Raw genomic sequence first — 13,862 nt, 5'->3', positions numbered from 1 at the left:
ATAAAATACCCATATTATCAATTTAGCTCTCTTGTTGAGAATGCCTCGAAACCAAAGATTACTGGGAAAGTTAAAGTAGCTATTACAATCAAAAATAAGAAAATTACAAGTCATATGTCCATTGTTATTGCTGATTATCTCTAATGAAATGAAAAAAATAAGAGAAAAATGATTTTTTGATAAATTCTGTTACCTGATCTATAACTACTAATATCAAGGAGCACAAAATGAAACAGACTAAATAATTCTTTCTTCACCAAGTCCAATGTATTTACAATTATGCTGTGGAGCCACAAATGACCTTAAAACTAGATAACGCAAGCAAGCCTAAAAGGATACTGCTAGCATGACAAAACTTCTAATTCAATTTTTGTGATATGCTTAAGGGCACCTGCAAAATAAGCTGTAATTATATATATATACACACACATATATATATGTGTGTGTGTATGTATGTATATGTATATATATGTATATGTATGTATGTATGTCTTTTTAAATTAAGGAAAACTCCAATGTTTTTTTTTTTAATTTGAAAGTATCTTGTTTTTTAAAAAAGCTAAATCAGCATTTAAATAAGTAAACATCAGAAATAATAAAAATAAAATCTTGAGACTACTGGAGTAGAAAGTGACATAACAAGACTAGGTAACTCCCTTTTAACTTTTAACAGGAAAAGCAGGAGAAGTTGACAACTATGTTCCAAATTTCTTTGATAACCGTTGCCCCTTTCCCCACTAAGTTATTTCTACAGTTACACTTGTAAATTCAAACTAGGACATAAATATTTCCTACTACTGAAAAGGAAATGAGTATATCTTTAAAATGTTAATTTTGTCACAAATATGGGAGTATCTTCTTTCAAACTCTCTTGCTTTTCCAAATCACTTAAAACCAGGCAAAAACATGTGAGATCAAATGAAATAGATTGCATTCAAGTGTGATAATGCCCATAGTGACCAATGGTTACCCCCCCCAAGAAAAGAAAAGTAATTGTAACACCTTTAAAAACTTAATGATGTGAATTTTAAGTGCAAGATTACATTTGTTTTTAAAAAGGTATTTACCTATGTAAGCTTTGTTTTAAATTTTTAAAAATTGGAGTTTTCCTATAAGCTTAGTAGTTAAGTATATATGCAACAGGTTCCTTCTGTCCAAATTCTCCTCTTTCCACAATCTGCTAATCCTTTTGAACAATTCCTTTGCCTCTTCCCCCATTTCCTGAGATCACCACCAATCCTACAAGGAAAAAATATCAATACTACAAAAGTGTAATCTAAAGAGTCATACGTAAGACTCCACCTTTAAATTTTTGAAGTAACATAAGGGAATATGGAGCAAAGAGCACTATAAGAAATTCTGAAATTAAGAAGACATCACAAATTAAGGTTTTAACTTTTCTTTTAATATATTATCTAAAAGAGTGGAAAAATGAGCTAGTTCATAAGTCATGCTAACAGCAAAATACTGAAGCATTCTGTGTCAAAATGATTCTCTTATAAACTATATACATAGAAAAATTAACCTTAAAAAGCACATTTATCATGATTAATGGGCCTGATTATCATATTTGAATAAATTACAATTCCCTAAGCAATTTGTCCACATACTTTTTAATTCCACTGAAATGGTGCCCTTGACCATTCACGACTTTATAAATTATATTCATATAAATTGAGGTAGTTAGGTCAAAGCTGTTCATCTTCAAGAAAAAATAAACATAATTATGCAGCAAAATGTGAACATAGGAGACCCAGTCCTTGGCCCAGGTCTGTCCCCTAAGAAACTAGGTCCCTATTTAAATGCACTTAAATTTGGATGGCGTTGGTTTCCTCATACATTGAGAGATTCCAACTAAAATTATAGGATTTTAATATTAGAAAAGACCTTAGAAAACCTCAAAAGTTTTTCCAGTTTTATGACTCTGACTTCAACTTAAAAATAACAGAGTCTGAAATTATACAACAGATCATCCCACAGGTATAATATGCTAAGATTTTCTGTAAAAGCTTTGAATTCTTCATCAAACAGGCACCATGAAAATATTACTGAATTCTTAGGTCACAATTTTAACATAAAAAGTTATTTTAAGGTTAAGAATTTTTCTCTAAAATAACCCTCCAAATTAACTATTCTGCTGTAATATACTTCTAATTAAGTAAAACATAATAGAAAGTTGCTTTGAATATAAAAATCATAGTCCAAATCCTTATTTTTAGGTGCATTTTCTACTTAAAACTGCTAAGCAAATTTCTTTGTAGAATTAAGGCTTTTTTATACTACAAGACTTTAAACTGTAATTATTTCTACTTTATGTTTTAAGTATTCATATTAAAAATAGTTTAGTTGATTCCAGACTTAGTCCAGTGTCGCTAAAAAAAAAAGTAATGAAATGATAGTGTAATATGATAATCAAACATGCAATTTCTACATGCAAGGCTTCGAAGCAGTAAAAGAAAACCCAAAAATCATTAAATAAAAGTAATTTGGCAATTAAAGTCTTTTAACAATCACATGCATAAACTCTACCCTAAGTTACTATGTTAGTGTCTCTAATGGTTCTGTCATCAAGCCTTAAAGGTATCATTTAGCATGATAAATTTTCTAACCTCTAACTTGGGTTAATAGTTCTCATTTTAAGAGACCATTAGTACAACTTTTGATCAAATCTCATTTTGGACAGGTATTTAAAATATTAAAGACTTTTATCATGAAGGTGATTTTTATGTCACACAAAATATCATTTAACAGTTGTGAGTAGTCACATGAACATTTTTTTTTAGTATGATAATTAAGAATAGTATGATAAAGCTAAATCTCTTACAAAGGTTCTTTTCCCTCCTGAGCAGAGTCCATTAAAAATGGAAGAGCAGGGCATAATTCTAGTGGTAATCTAAAAATGACTAAACTGGTTTTTTATAAGTTGTAGGGCATGACTCATATTAAAACATTTTTTCATGTAAACAAAGCAAAATGATTCTATACCCCATTCATAGCAATGCGGTATGACTTATTTCTAACTTCAGATGTACAAACAGATGTGCTGACCAAAATGTTCCAAAGTTAAATGACAGTAGCTTGGTACAGATGGAAATTCAAACAACAACTTATACACAATTATAAATGAAAATCAATTTTAAATAATTTTACCAAAATAATGATGTGGCTTACAAGTACTTATACAAATCATGCCTCAAAAAATTTAATTTTTTATATTTAAAGCTTAAAAAATATATGTTCATAATTAGAATATGCACTGTTACTATTAGCTATGGAAAAGTGAAACAAATGAAATACATTCAATCACAATTTTAATTTCAGCTTACAAGTCTGAGAAGATTGAGAACCCTACTAAATAGATGCACTTTGGCATTAATGGAACGGATAGACTATTTGTCACATATAAACTAACGACAAAACATCACAGTAAAGAACTTTAACCCTATCCAAAGCTGCTCCTTCTATATAAAATCCAAATGGAAGAGAAAGTACACGTCAGAACATTAAAGGAAAAAATATTTCAACTTAGGTCTCTTACTATTATATTCTGAAGGAACCAAGAGGAAACTACTGTTTTTATAGAAGGTTCCTTTAAAAATTTTCCTATTGACATTTGTGTATTGTTTATATTTTAACAGAAAACTCTAACACTCCTAAATACTTACTTTTTAAATGTCAAAGCAAAAATTACAGACTATTTGATTTTACAGCTATGGTAAACAATGAAGGATTCTTTTTTAATAAACTATAATCACTGAAAATAATGAGAACAAATAAAGAAGGAAAAAGAAACGTCAACATTTTACCTTTATTAACGAAGTTACAACAATTGCTCCAGCATTCACCATAGGATTATGAGGCTTATCTGTGAAATTATAAAAACAATAGTATTAACTAAAATGACTAATAGCATAAGGACAAATCTTTAAGGCATATATGCATATACTTTCCAGGATAGTATATTTTGGTGTTCTTTAAATGTACATAGATCTGAATAAATCAAGTTGATATTTCAGAAATTCTTAGAATATAAGATTTTTGACCCTCTCAGTCACCTGAAGTTCCAACCTAACAGACAAACTTCTTTGAGGACACCTGCATTTTATACATTAGAAACTTAGGTCTAGTAGTCCTTCTACTACCTCACACTGATACTTAATGTTGTTGTTGTTCAGTTACGTCCAAGTCATGACCCATTTGGGGTTTTCTTGGCAAAGATACTAGAGTAGTTTCCCATTTCCTTCTCCAGCTCACTTTACAGATGAGGAACTGAAGTAAATAGAGTTAAGCGACCTGCCCAGGGTCACACAATTAGTAAGTGTCTGAGTATGAAAACACTAATCACAGGAAGGAAAATATTAACAGGGAACTGCAAATACAATATCATATAAATATGGATATGGAGTCAGAGGATCTGGTTGAAATCTCAGCTCTGCCATTTCCTACTTACTATCAGGGTAATTTAATCTCTATGAACCTCAGTTTCCTCAATCTGTAAAAATGTAAGGTTTGAAAGAGATGACAATTACATGATCCTATGAAGCACTCAAACCTTAGCCTAAAGTCAGCCAGGTTGATCTAAACGCAAGCAATATCTACACTGCTAAGATTCCTCATTTACCTTTTGAACAGGGACAAATCAGGATGACTTCCCCTTCAATGTTAGCTCCTAGATATACATATTCACGGAAAGATAACCAATTAGTATTTCCCTTAAACTCTATTAGTCCTCATTTGACACTGTTACCTACTCTGTTCCTTTGAAAAGTAACTCACATTTATATTGTACTTTAAGGTTTACAAAGTACTTTGTTAACAGCCATGCTGAAGAAACATGAATATTATGATCTCCATTTTATAAATAAGGAACCTGAAGCTCAGGGAGCTTACCTGACTTACCTAGGGTGTCACATAACTGTTAAGGTTTGGAAGTGTGGTATTCAAACCGAAATCTTCCGCCTCCAATATCAGTACTCTTTGGAGTATTACCATGATACATCTCAACCCCTCCAAATTCCATTGTAATATCAACTGACCAATTGCTTGAGACACAAACAGAGTACGCATGGACCCAAACTGGTATGTGAGACCCAGAAATAAAACTCCCCTGATGGTCAACTGGCATGACAATAGATAAAAGACTAGCTTTGGGTCAGAAAGATTCAGGTTTGAGTCCTGTCTTGACACATACCAAATGTGCAACCATGGGGCAATTCACTTGTCAACCGAGGCAACTTTTCATTTTTTTCCCTATGAAGTAGCGCATTATTTCATTGAAATTTCAACTCCTCCAGATAGTTTACTACAGTGAAAACAAAATCAATACCACAGGCTTTAAAATCTCAAGTGGAAGCACCCCTGGGCTCCTAATTAGGTCTGAAATATCAGTTTTTCCCCACTCACTAACGGGCTTGGTGTTTCTCAAGAATATTCCTAATCCCACTTCAGGGGGAAATAATCTCATCTCCATTGTGCAGCTGGCCAACAAACGAGGCAAAATGTGTCTGGACTGACATTTCAGGAGGCTGTCTACCAGGCCTCAAGAGCCTTGAGGCAACTCTTTAAAATAAAAAAGTTACAGGGGAGCTGCCAGCCTGCAAAAAAAAACACAAGTCTAGACACAGATGCCAGTATGTTGTGTTGGCAGTTCTGTGAACTCATTAATAAAGATTGTTTTTTCCTTCCCAAATAAATCCTACCATTCCTTATACAATGTTAACAAAACAAAGTAGGTTTTCAATTACTTACAAATTTGTCAAAATGCTATGATGTACTATAATATCTTTTTAAACATCTATTTATACTTAGTACTAATTCTTAATGAAAGATGTCATTTACATGTACTATCATACGTAGCATCAGCCCGGTGTAGTAGAGCCGGCTTTGGAGTCAGAAGCCTTTGCTTTAGGTCCTACTTCTAGCGCATATCAGCTGTGACTCTGTGCAAGTCACTAAACTTCTCTCTTCTTCTCTCCTCAATATTTATGCAAAATATTGCAATTATTACAATTCTACACAAACTTCTGAGTATATAAAGAAAACTGTAGAATCAGTATATGGACACAAGGGGGTGGGGTGACTCTAGACTTGCCCTCAGAACATCTCCAAGAATCCTTGAACTACTACCCTCAAAATCCCAGGACTAGAACAGTTCAAATGGATAATTAAAGGAAGTCAAGGTACGCAAAGCAAAGCAAATAATCATTAAAATTGTGTAATAAATTTCTGTTATTGGATACTTTGGCTTAACAATTAGTTCTGGTATATCAATATTGACTGAGAATTTTTAAAAGCTACTGTCATAATTGTGATTAGCAAAAAGTTCTTTTTACAGGTAGGGATGATAGCTGATAAAATATGAAGTATTTTACCTGATAAAAACTTAATTTCTAAAATCATACGCCTCCCATGAGATTAACACTGTTCAAAGAATCATAGATTTAGAATTGGAATGGACCTTAGAGGGAAGGTGAAAGGGGTAAGGAACAAGTATTTATTAAGCACCTACTTACTATGTGCCAGGTACTGTTCTGAGTGCTTTGTAAATATTATCGCATTTAATACTCACAACATTTCTGGAAAGTAAGTGTTTAATTATCCCCATTTTAAAGTTGAGGGACAACTAGTCCAACCTCTTCATCTTACAGTAAGGAAACTGAGGCTGAGAGAGTGATTTGCCCAAAGTCACACTGAGGCAGGATTCAAACCCAAGTTCTCTGAGTCCAAATTCAGCATGTTTTCTATAGAACTGCATTACCTCTCAATAATGGATTCATCTCTTCTAGAGATTATCATTAATGTCCTACAATATTACATTCCTCACCCCACCCCCGGTAATTCAGTGTCTTCTCCATTGAGAGGCAACTCACAAGAATTTCTAGGTTCAAATATCATCTATAAGATTTATTAATTCTAATCCCTGGGTAAGCCATATGCTCCCTTGGGCCTCATTTATAAAATAAACATAAAAAGGTGAGATACTTTCCTCATGGGGTTGTATTAATGAAATAAAATGAGGTTCACAAAGATGTTTGCAAGCCATAATGCACTATATTAATATCAACTACAATAATTATTACATTAATTCCTCATTTTAAGGATGAGATGACCTTCAAAGTATTGCTATTTCCTATTATTCAAATATTGAGCAGCACTGCAGAAAAAAAAGTTCTGAGTCAAAGGCATGAAAATACTTATGTAATTCAGAAATAAAAGACAATGTATTCCCTAGCACCGTAGTGATAATGATAATACCTAGCATTTATATAGTGCTTTCAGGTTTAAGGTTTGCAAAGCACTTTAAAAACTTCTTATTTTATTCTCATAACAATTCTATGAGATAGGTGCTACTATTTCCCTCATTTTACAAATAAGGAAACAGACTAAGAGATTGATGTTAGCTGATTTGCCCAGTCATAAAAGTAGAATATTCAAACTCAGATCCTCCTGACTCCAGATAAAACCATCAATAATCACTACACCACTAGCTGCCCTATACAGTGAAAATCATTCTACTCTGGCATTGTAGAAAAATAATTTTCATTCCTAATTTGTTTCATAATACTCCATTAATACAAACACTGATTTCTACATGAAATTTAAGCCGCTTAAGTTAATAAATTATTATTATATCACTCATCTCAACAAAAATTGCAATCACAAAAGACTCTATAAAATGGATGGACAGTAAGCAATCTCTGTACTTTTTAAGGGTCTTTTTTACATTCAATACATTATAGAAATCCATCTCTCCTGATCTTTTTCTTTTGGAAGTCAGCAAAGTAAGCTAAATTCTGTGAACTAAATGCATCAAAAATTTTCAAAAATTAAATGCTACAGAAGAGAAAAATGCAAGGTGATATTTTAAAAATAAATATGAAAATGCTAATTTTTTATCCTCAAACCTCCCTAAATATTGTGTTCACTTAGGCTGTTTTTGTTTCAATTTAGAAAAGAAATTTGGCAGACACTTTTAAGTACTCTTAACAAATACACTGGGTATAAATTCTCAAATTTCAGAACTGGAAGAAACCTCAGAAGACATCCAATTGGTACCCTCTATATTCTACCAGACAAAGTCATCTAGGCTTTACTTGAAGTTCTCTAGAAATTGTTCCTCTCACTTTGGGATAGCTCTAACTGTTACAAAGGTTTTCCTATAAAGTCTAAATTAACCACTCAGGGAATTTCTACGCATTTCTTCTAGTTATGCTTTGTGAAACCAAGAAGTACAAGAAGACTATTAAATTTTTCATGTAATAGCCCTTCAAATAAACACTCAAAACAATTATTATTTTTGCATTAAACTTGTCCTCCAGGCTATCAAAAGTCCCTTTCTTTCAACAAATCCTCCTATGGCATGATCTCAAGGCCTTGTGCCATCCATGTTGCCCTCCACTAAACACTCCTCAGTTTATCAATGTCATTCCTACATTGTGGTATCTAGAACTAAACACAAAAATCACAAAATCTGACAGGGCAGAACACAGTGAGAACAGTTATTCCTCTAGCCTGAATACTTTATGTCTCCTAATGCAACCTAGGATTGCAAAAGCTTTCTTGATTGCCCTAAATACGCTGTTGAGTTATAGTCAACTTACAGCTGACCAACAAAAAAACAGGTATTTCCCAGATGAACTGGTATCTCATAACCCCCTCTCACTTTGTACATGTGAAGTTTGATATTTTAAGTGTAAGAGCAAGTATAAGCTAGGGAAGGTATGGCTGGACAGCAAAACATCTGACTAAAAATGGGAGGTTTTCATGGTTTACAAACTCAATATGAAGAAAAGCTCATTTTTTACTATTTTAAAGAGTCAATGTTTCAATCTATCCTCATTACTTCAAATGTCTTTAAGGTGTAATAGCTTTGAACTCTTCCTTAAAAAGACAGGTAATAACTATTTGGAATTATGCAGGAAAATGAAATTTCTCATCTTTTGTTTTCTGATTCTTACCGTCTTCATTCAGGAAAAGTTTATTGAATCTTAATCCACTAGGCTCTTTTCCAACATATCGATGCACGTATTCTGTTCCAAGGTCATTTACAGCAATGGCATATTTCAAGGGCTTTACACAGGACTGAAGACAAAAGGGAACTTTGGTATCTCCAATAGAATGCCTTTTGTTAAAGCAGATAAAAAAAGTAATTAATAGCAACCAATAAAGATGCAATAGCGTAACTGCTACATTTTTATATATTAATCTTGATTTAAAAGATCACATTTTCCTTTTATAACAATTATGAATCTCAAAGAATAACTATAAAAAACAAGTTCATTTTCAGAAGCAATCCATATAGGCAAAATCTTATTTACTCAAGAAAGGGAACCATGATTCACAACTGGATCATATATAATAGAGCAAGAGTCAATAACTTTGCCTTTGGGCAGACTTTTTTTTTTAAGTACTTAACTAGATCAACTACCATGACCTAGGTGAAGAGGAATAAAGAAGCAAAGACTAAACAACTGCTCAAGAATTATAAAGCTCTGAGAAGTCTTTTTTTTTATTTGTTATTTTTATTTACTTATTATTATTATTTTTTTTAGGCAATTGGGCTTAAGTGACTTGGCCAGGGTCACACAGCTAATAAGTCATGTTTGGTCTGATGCTGGATTTGAACTCTGGTCCTCCTGACTTCAGGGTCGGTACTCTATCCACTGCGCCACCTAACTGCCCCTGAGAAATCTTTCTTAAGAGCAACTATCTCCTTAACTACAACTTCCAACTTTATCTACCTATTCCTTTTCCAACTCAATGAAAGGAAATAGTATCAGATGACTTTAGAGTTTGCATTAAGGACACAAGACTGGCTATACCTACCTTCATGCATTTTACATGGGAAATAGTAGGAGTGGGGTTTATGCTGTGAAACTAGAAGGTATATGAAATGGAGAAGAGTTCCCAGAGTAAAAAAATTCTGGTCATTTTACCAAGAGCAGTTTTTAACTATGACAAAAAAGTATACTATGAGTGTTTAATTTTGTTCCAAAGTTCAATTATTAATTTTGAAAAAAATAATAAACACAAAGTCCCAAAAATATGAAATAAAAAGAACAGGCATTTGCATAGTACCTCACAGTTTTAAAAAACAAATAATTATTGTTTTGTTTTTACACAATCTAAATTTTCCCATGTATCTTTTCCCCTACTCGTTTCCCTGAAAATCATTCCATGACAATTTTCTTTTTTGAAAATGAGGGGAAAAAAATCAAGAAAAAATGATAAATATCTCAAAAATTCTGATAACATAACCAATGCTTCATATGCACGGATGTACCATCTCTGAAAAGGTGGGGTGGAGAGGGGGGAAGGAGAGAAGAATCTTCTCATAATTATTCTTTTTTTTTTTTTAATTTTTAGGCAATTGGAGTTAAGTGACTTGCCCAGGGTCACACAGCTTGTAAGTGTCAAGTATTTGGTCTGGGGCCGGATTTGAACCCGGGTCTTCCTGACTTCAGGGCCGGTGCTCTATCCACTGTGCCACCTAGCTGCCCCCTCATATTTGCTCTTTGCAGCTTTGCAATATTCATTTTCAATTGTTTTGCGGTGGTTTGTCTTTATATTTACGTTGTTGTTGTCAAGTGTGTATATTGTTTTCTTGACTCTGTTTACTTCACTTTTCATCAGCTCATGCCAATAGTTCATTACTTCTCTGTATTTATCATATCTGCTATATCTTCAAGCACATTAATATTAGATCTCATGAATGTACCACAATTTGTTTATCCATTCTATAACTGTGTACATATATTTTGTTTCCAGTTCTTCGTTATCACAAAAAGTGCTGCTATAAATATTCTGGTGTATATGGGGAATCTTTATCAATGACCTCCTTTTAGTATATGCTTAGCAGCAGAATCTTGGGATCAAAGGGTCTGGACATTTTAGCCATTTAATTTACACTGATTTAAAATTGCATTCCACAATGGCTATGCCAATTCATGTCTAGGCAGAGTAGATTTCATTCTATGCACAAAGCCAACAAAGAAACATAATTTCAAGAGATATTTGCAGTGTTCAAATGTTATAAACAAAAAGACCACCATGTAGATAATTGTGACTTCTGTGCCAACTTCTGTTGTAGGGAATGAAGAGAAGTGAAGTCCTAGAAAGAACTCAACAAGATCATACAAACCAAGTCTAAACATATCATAGAGACTTTCAATACGAAGGTGGGTACAGGAGAGGATGATAAAAAAAACTGTTGGAGAATAGGGCTCATGATTGAAAAATGAAAGAGAGCAAAGACTTGTAACCTATTCAGAAGCTTCTTGCTTCAATCTCACTCAATAAGCATTTATGAAACATCTATGTAACAGGTCCCATACTCCACGTTAGTGATACAAAGACAAAAATGAAATAGTCCTTACCCTAAAGAAGTTTGTCTTCTATTAGGGGAGAGAACACACATACATACATACATATATATATGTGTGTATGTGTGTGTGTGTGTGTGTGTGTGTGTGTGTATTTGAGGTACTGACCTCAAGGAGCTTACTTTCTAATGGAAGAAACAACACAAACACACAATAGGAAGTTGTGTCCAGGGAAGGGCCTGGACTGTTAGATTATGGGGATGGTGAGTGAGGCCCCAGGAGAAAGAGTAGACTGACATACTCCATTTAGGAACAATGATAGAATTGTTACAACATAGGGTTCATGGTTCTAGAAATTGGGGGGGGGGAAGGGTGCTCGATGAGGGCAGAGAGGAGCGCATGTTGAACACTTCAGCAATGAGTTCAGAAAGCAGGAAATCATAGAAGAGAAGGTTAAGTGAAGCATGGTTGAGGATTTCCTGGAAGTATCCCTAGAGAAGCAGTCACCAAGAGGGAAAATTATCCAAGATTTGCTGTGTGAATTTTAAATCACTATATATTTTATTAGATCCACTCCTAAACTTTTAAAAAGTCCTCTAAGTTCTACATCACAAAAAAAAAAAAAAAAAACTTCCCGCAAAAGAAAAAAAAAAGGTACAGGTCAATGGTTAATACTAGAAATTGATTTGTAAGTAGAATGTTATACTGACATTTGGCTCTAAACTACTGAAATAAGAAAATCAATGCAGAAAACACAATTCTCTCTGTGTGTTCCCTGATTCACTAAAGCTTATTCAGATACATAATACTGTTAAGCTCAGTATCCAAGAAGACCAACTAGGAGACTAAAAAATGACTGCTAGTCAATGAATGAACTATTAGAAAAATGGTACTTTTTTTCCATGAAAGCAATGGTGTCATATTTTTAAAATAAAATCCTATTTTGTTAGGTTCACACCGAAGTTGAATACAAGGAACCTCCAGATACCAAGACCTTGATTTTAATTACCTGAATTCCCAGAGGAAGTTTCCTCAAAATGTATGAAATCCTCAGTTTGGCTGGTAGTGAATAAATCTTTCATTACATATACCCAATGAAAGCATTAGTTTCTCCAATATTATGATTTATAGTATGAATAGGGATTCATCAAATTCTATCAGACACCCTCAACAAAGTCTGAGTATATATACATATGTATGTGTAGGTGGGTGTTCTAAAATATGTGGTTTAAAAAAAAAAAAAGATACATACAAGCCAACATAAGGTATGTTTACTGTTTGAGATTAAGTTTTTTACTAAAGAAATTTGAGATATCCAAAAGATTTTACTTTTCATGAAGCAGAAACCTAGTTCATTATTCTAGCATTTAAAAGGTTTTTTTATCTACATATTATGCCATTAAGTCACACAAAATTTAGTTTTGAAAACTTAGTTTTTAAAAAATGAACTACATATCACTGAGATTACTTTCATGTTTTCTCAACAGCCAATGATAGAAAGAATACTTCTAATTTAATAACCTATGTAATTAGTTTTTTTAAGAAGCTTTCAGAGAAAATGAAAACATTTCAATTGTTCAAGGAACAATTTTTTACATGTATAAAAATAATGACTACATAAAATATTGGTTTTACTCCACAAATACAAACATAAAATTAGAATGATCAGAATGCATATATATACACACATGTATTCAAACATATAAGATTTACTTTCTAACAACAAATTAAAACATATAGCCAGCCCCAAGCTATATTTATGCAAATATCTTGTAAAGAAACAGGACTACTTTTTTGCTTCTGAATCAGAAGGAAAAGTTACTTGTAACAAAATTATCAGGATTAAAGATTTCATTTTCAGTGTCCAAATGCACATATACTGGTAACCACACTTTTGAGAAATTCAGTCAGAAAGCACTTTTCCTTTTTTGCAATTGAACACCCACATACTTTTAAGGTATCCTATATCAAAAGCTATGCTGAAGTAAGATTTTCAGAAGCCATCATTTCACCATCCAAATAACAAATATTGCAAAAAATTATAAACTTTCAAAATATTTTTAGACATTTACAAAGAAATGATTTATTTAAAAATGAACTCACCTCTGTCCATCCACTGTACACACTGACACTCCCCACAAATCTGGACTGAACTTGGCCAGTTGAGGGATGTAATCAGCAACCTAAACCAATACATCGACAAGGAATGAGAAGCTTAGTTAAGACCCAGGAATGTAAAGTTATAATGCAGGCAAATAATATGCATACTCTGCAACAATGAACACCTTTTCTTTTAGTAGAGACACTCTCTCTCCCAGGTTGTAAACCATAACAGGTGATTTTGAAAATACCTTTCTTGGGAGGCAGCTAGGTGGCACAGTGGATAGAACACTGGCCCTGAAGTCAGGAAGACCTGAGTTCAAATCCAGCCTCAAACACATAACACTCACTTAACTGCGTGACTCTGGGCAAGTCACTTAACCCCAACTGCCTCAAAAAAAAAAACCAAAAAACAAAAAACAAAAACCCTTCTCCAAGGTG

The 13,862-nt window shown here is 33.1% G+C and overlaps 1 protein-coding gene across 1 annotated transcript; it reads right to left on the bottom strand.

The window, feature by feature from the left end:
- Positions 1–1,062: 1,062 nt before the first annotated feature.
- LOC114038460 (glutaminase kidney isoform, mitochondrial-like) lies at positions 1,063–13,504 on the bottom strand (the record flags this gene model as incomplete). Its single annotated transcript, XM_027855718.1, has 4 exons — positions 1,063–1,239; positions 3,807–3,865; positions 8,958–9,121; positions 13,425–13,504. Coding segments are annotated over 4 exons (315 nt in total), but the record flags the coding sequence as incomplete, so codon positions are not given.
- Positions 13,505–13,862: the final 358 nt, after the last annotated feature.

This window comes from Vombatus ursinus, unplaced genomic scaffold (genome assembly GCF_900497805.2).
Source record: "Vombatus ursinus unplaced genomic scaffold, bare-nosed wombat genome assembly UNPS02011112.1, whole genome shotgun sequence".
Classification (NCBI taxonomy): domain Eukaryota; kingdom Metazoa; phylum Chordata; class Mammalia; order Diprotodontia; family Vombatidae; genus Vombatus; species Vombatus ursinus.
This window is presented reverse-complemented; position numbering and strand designations above follow the sequence as displayed.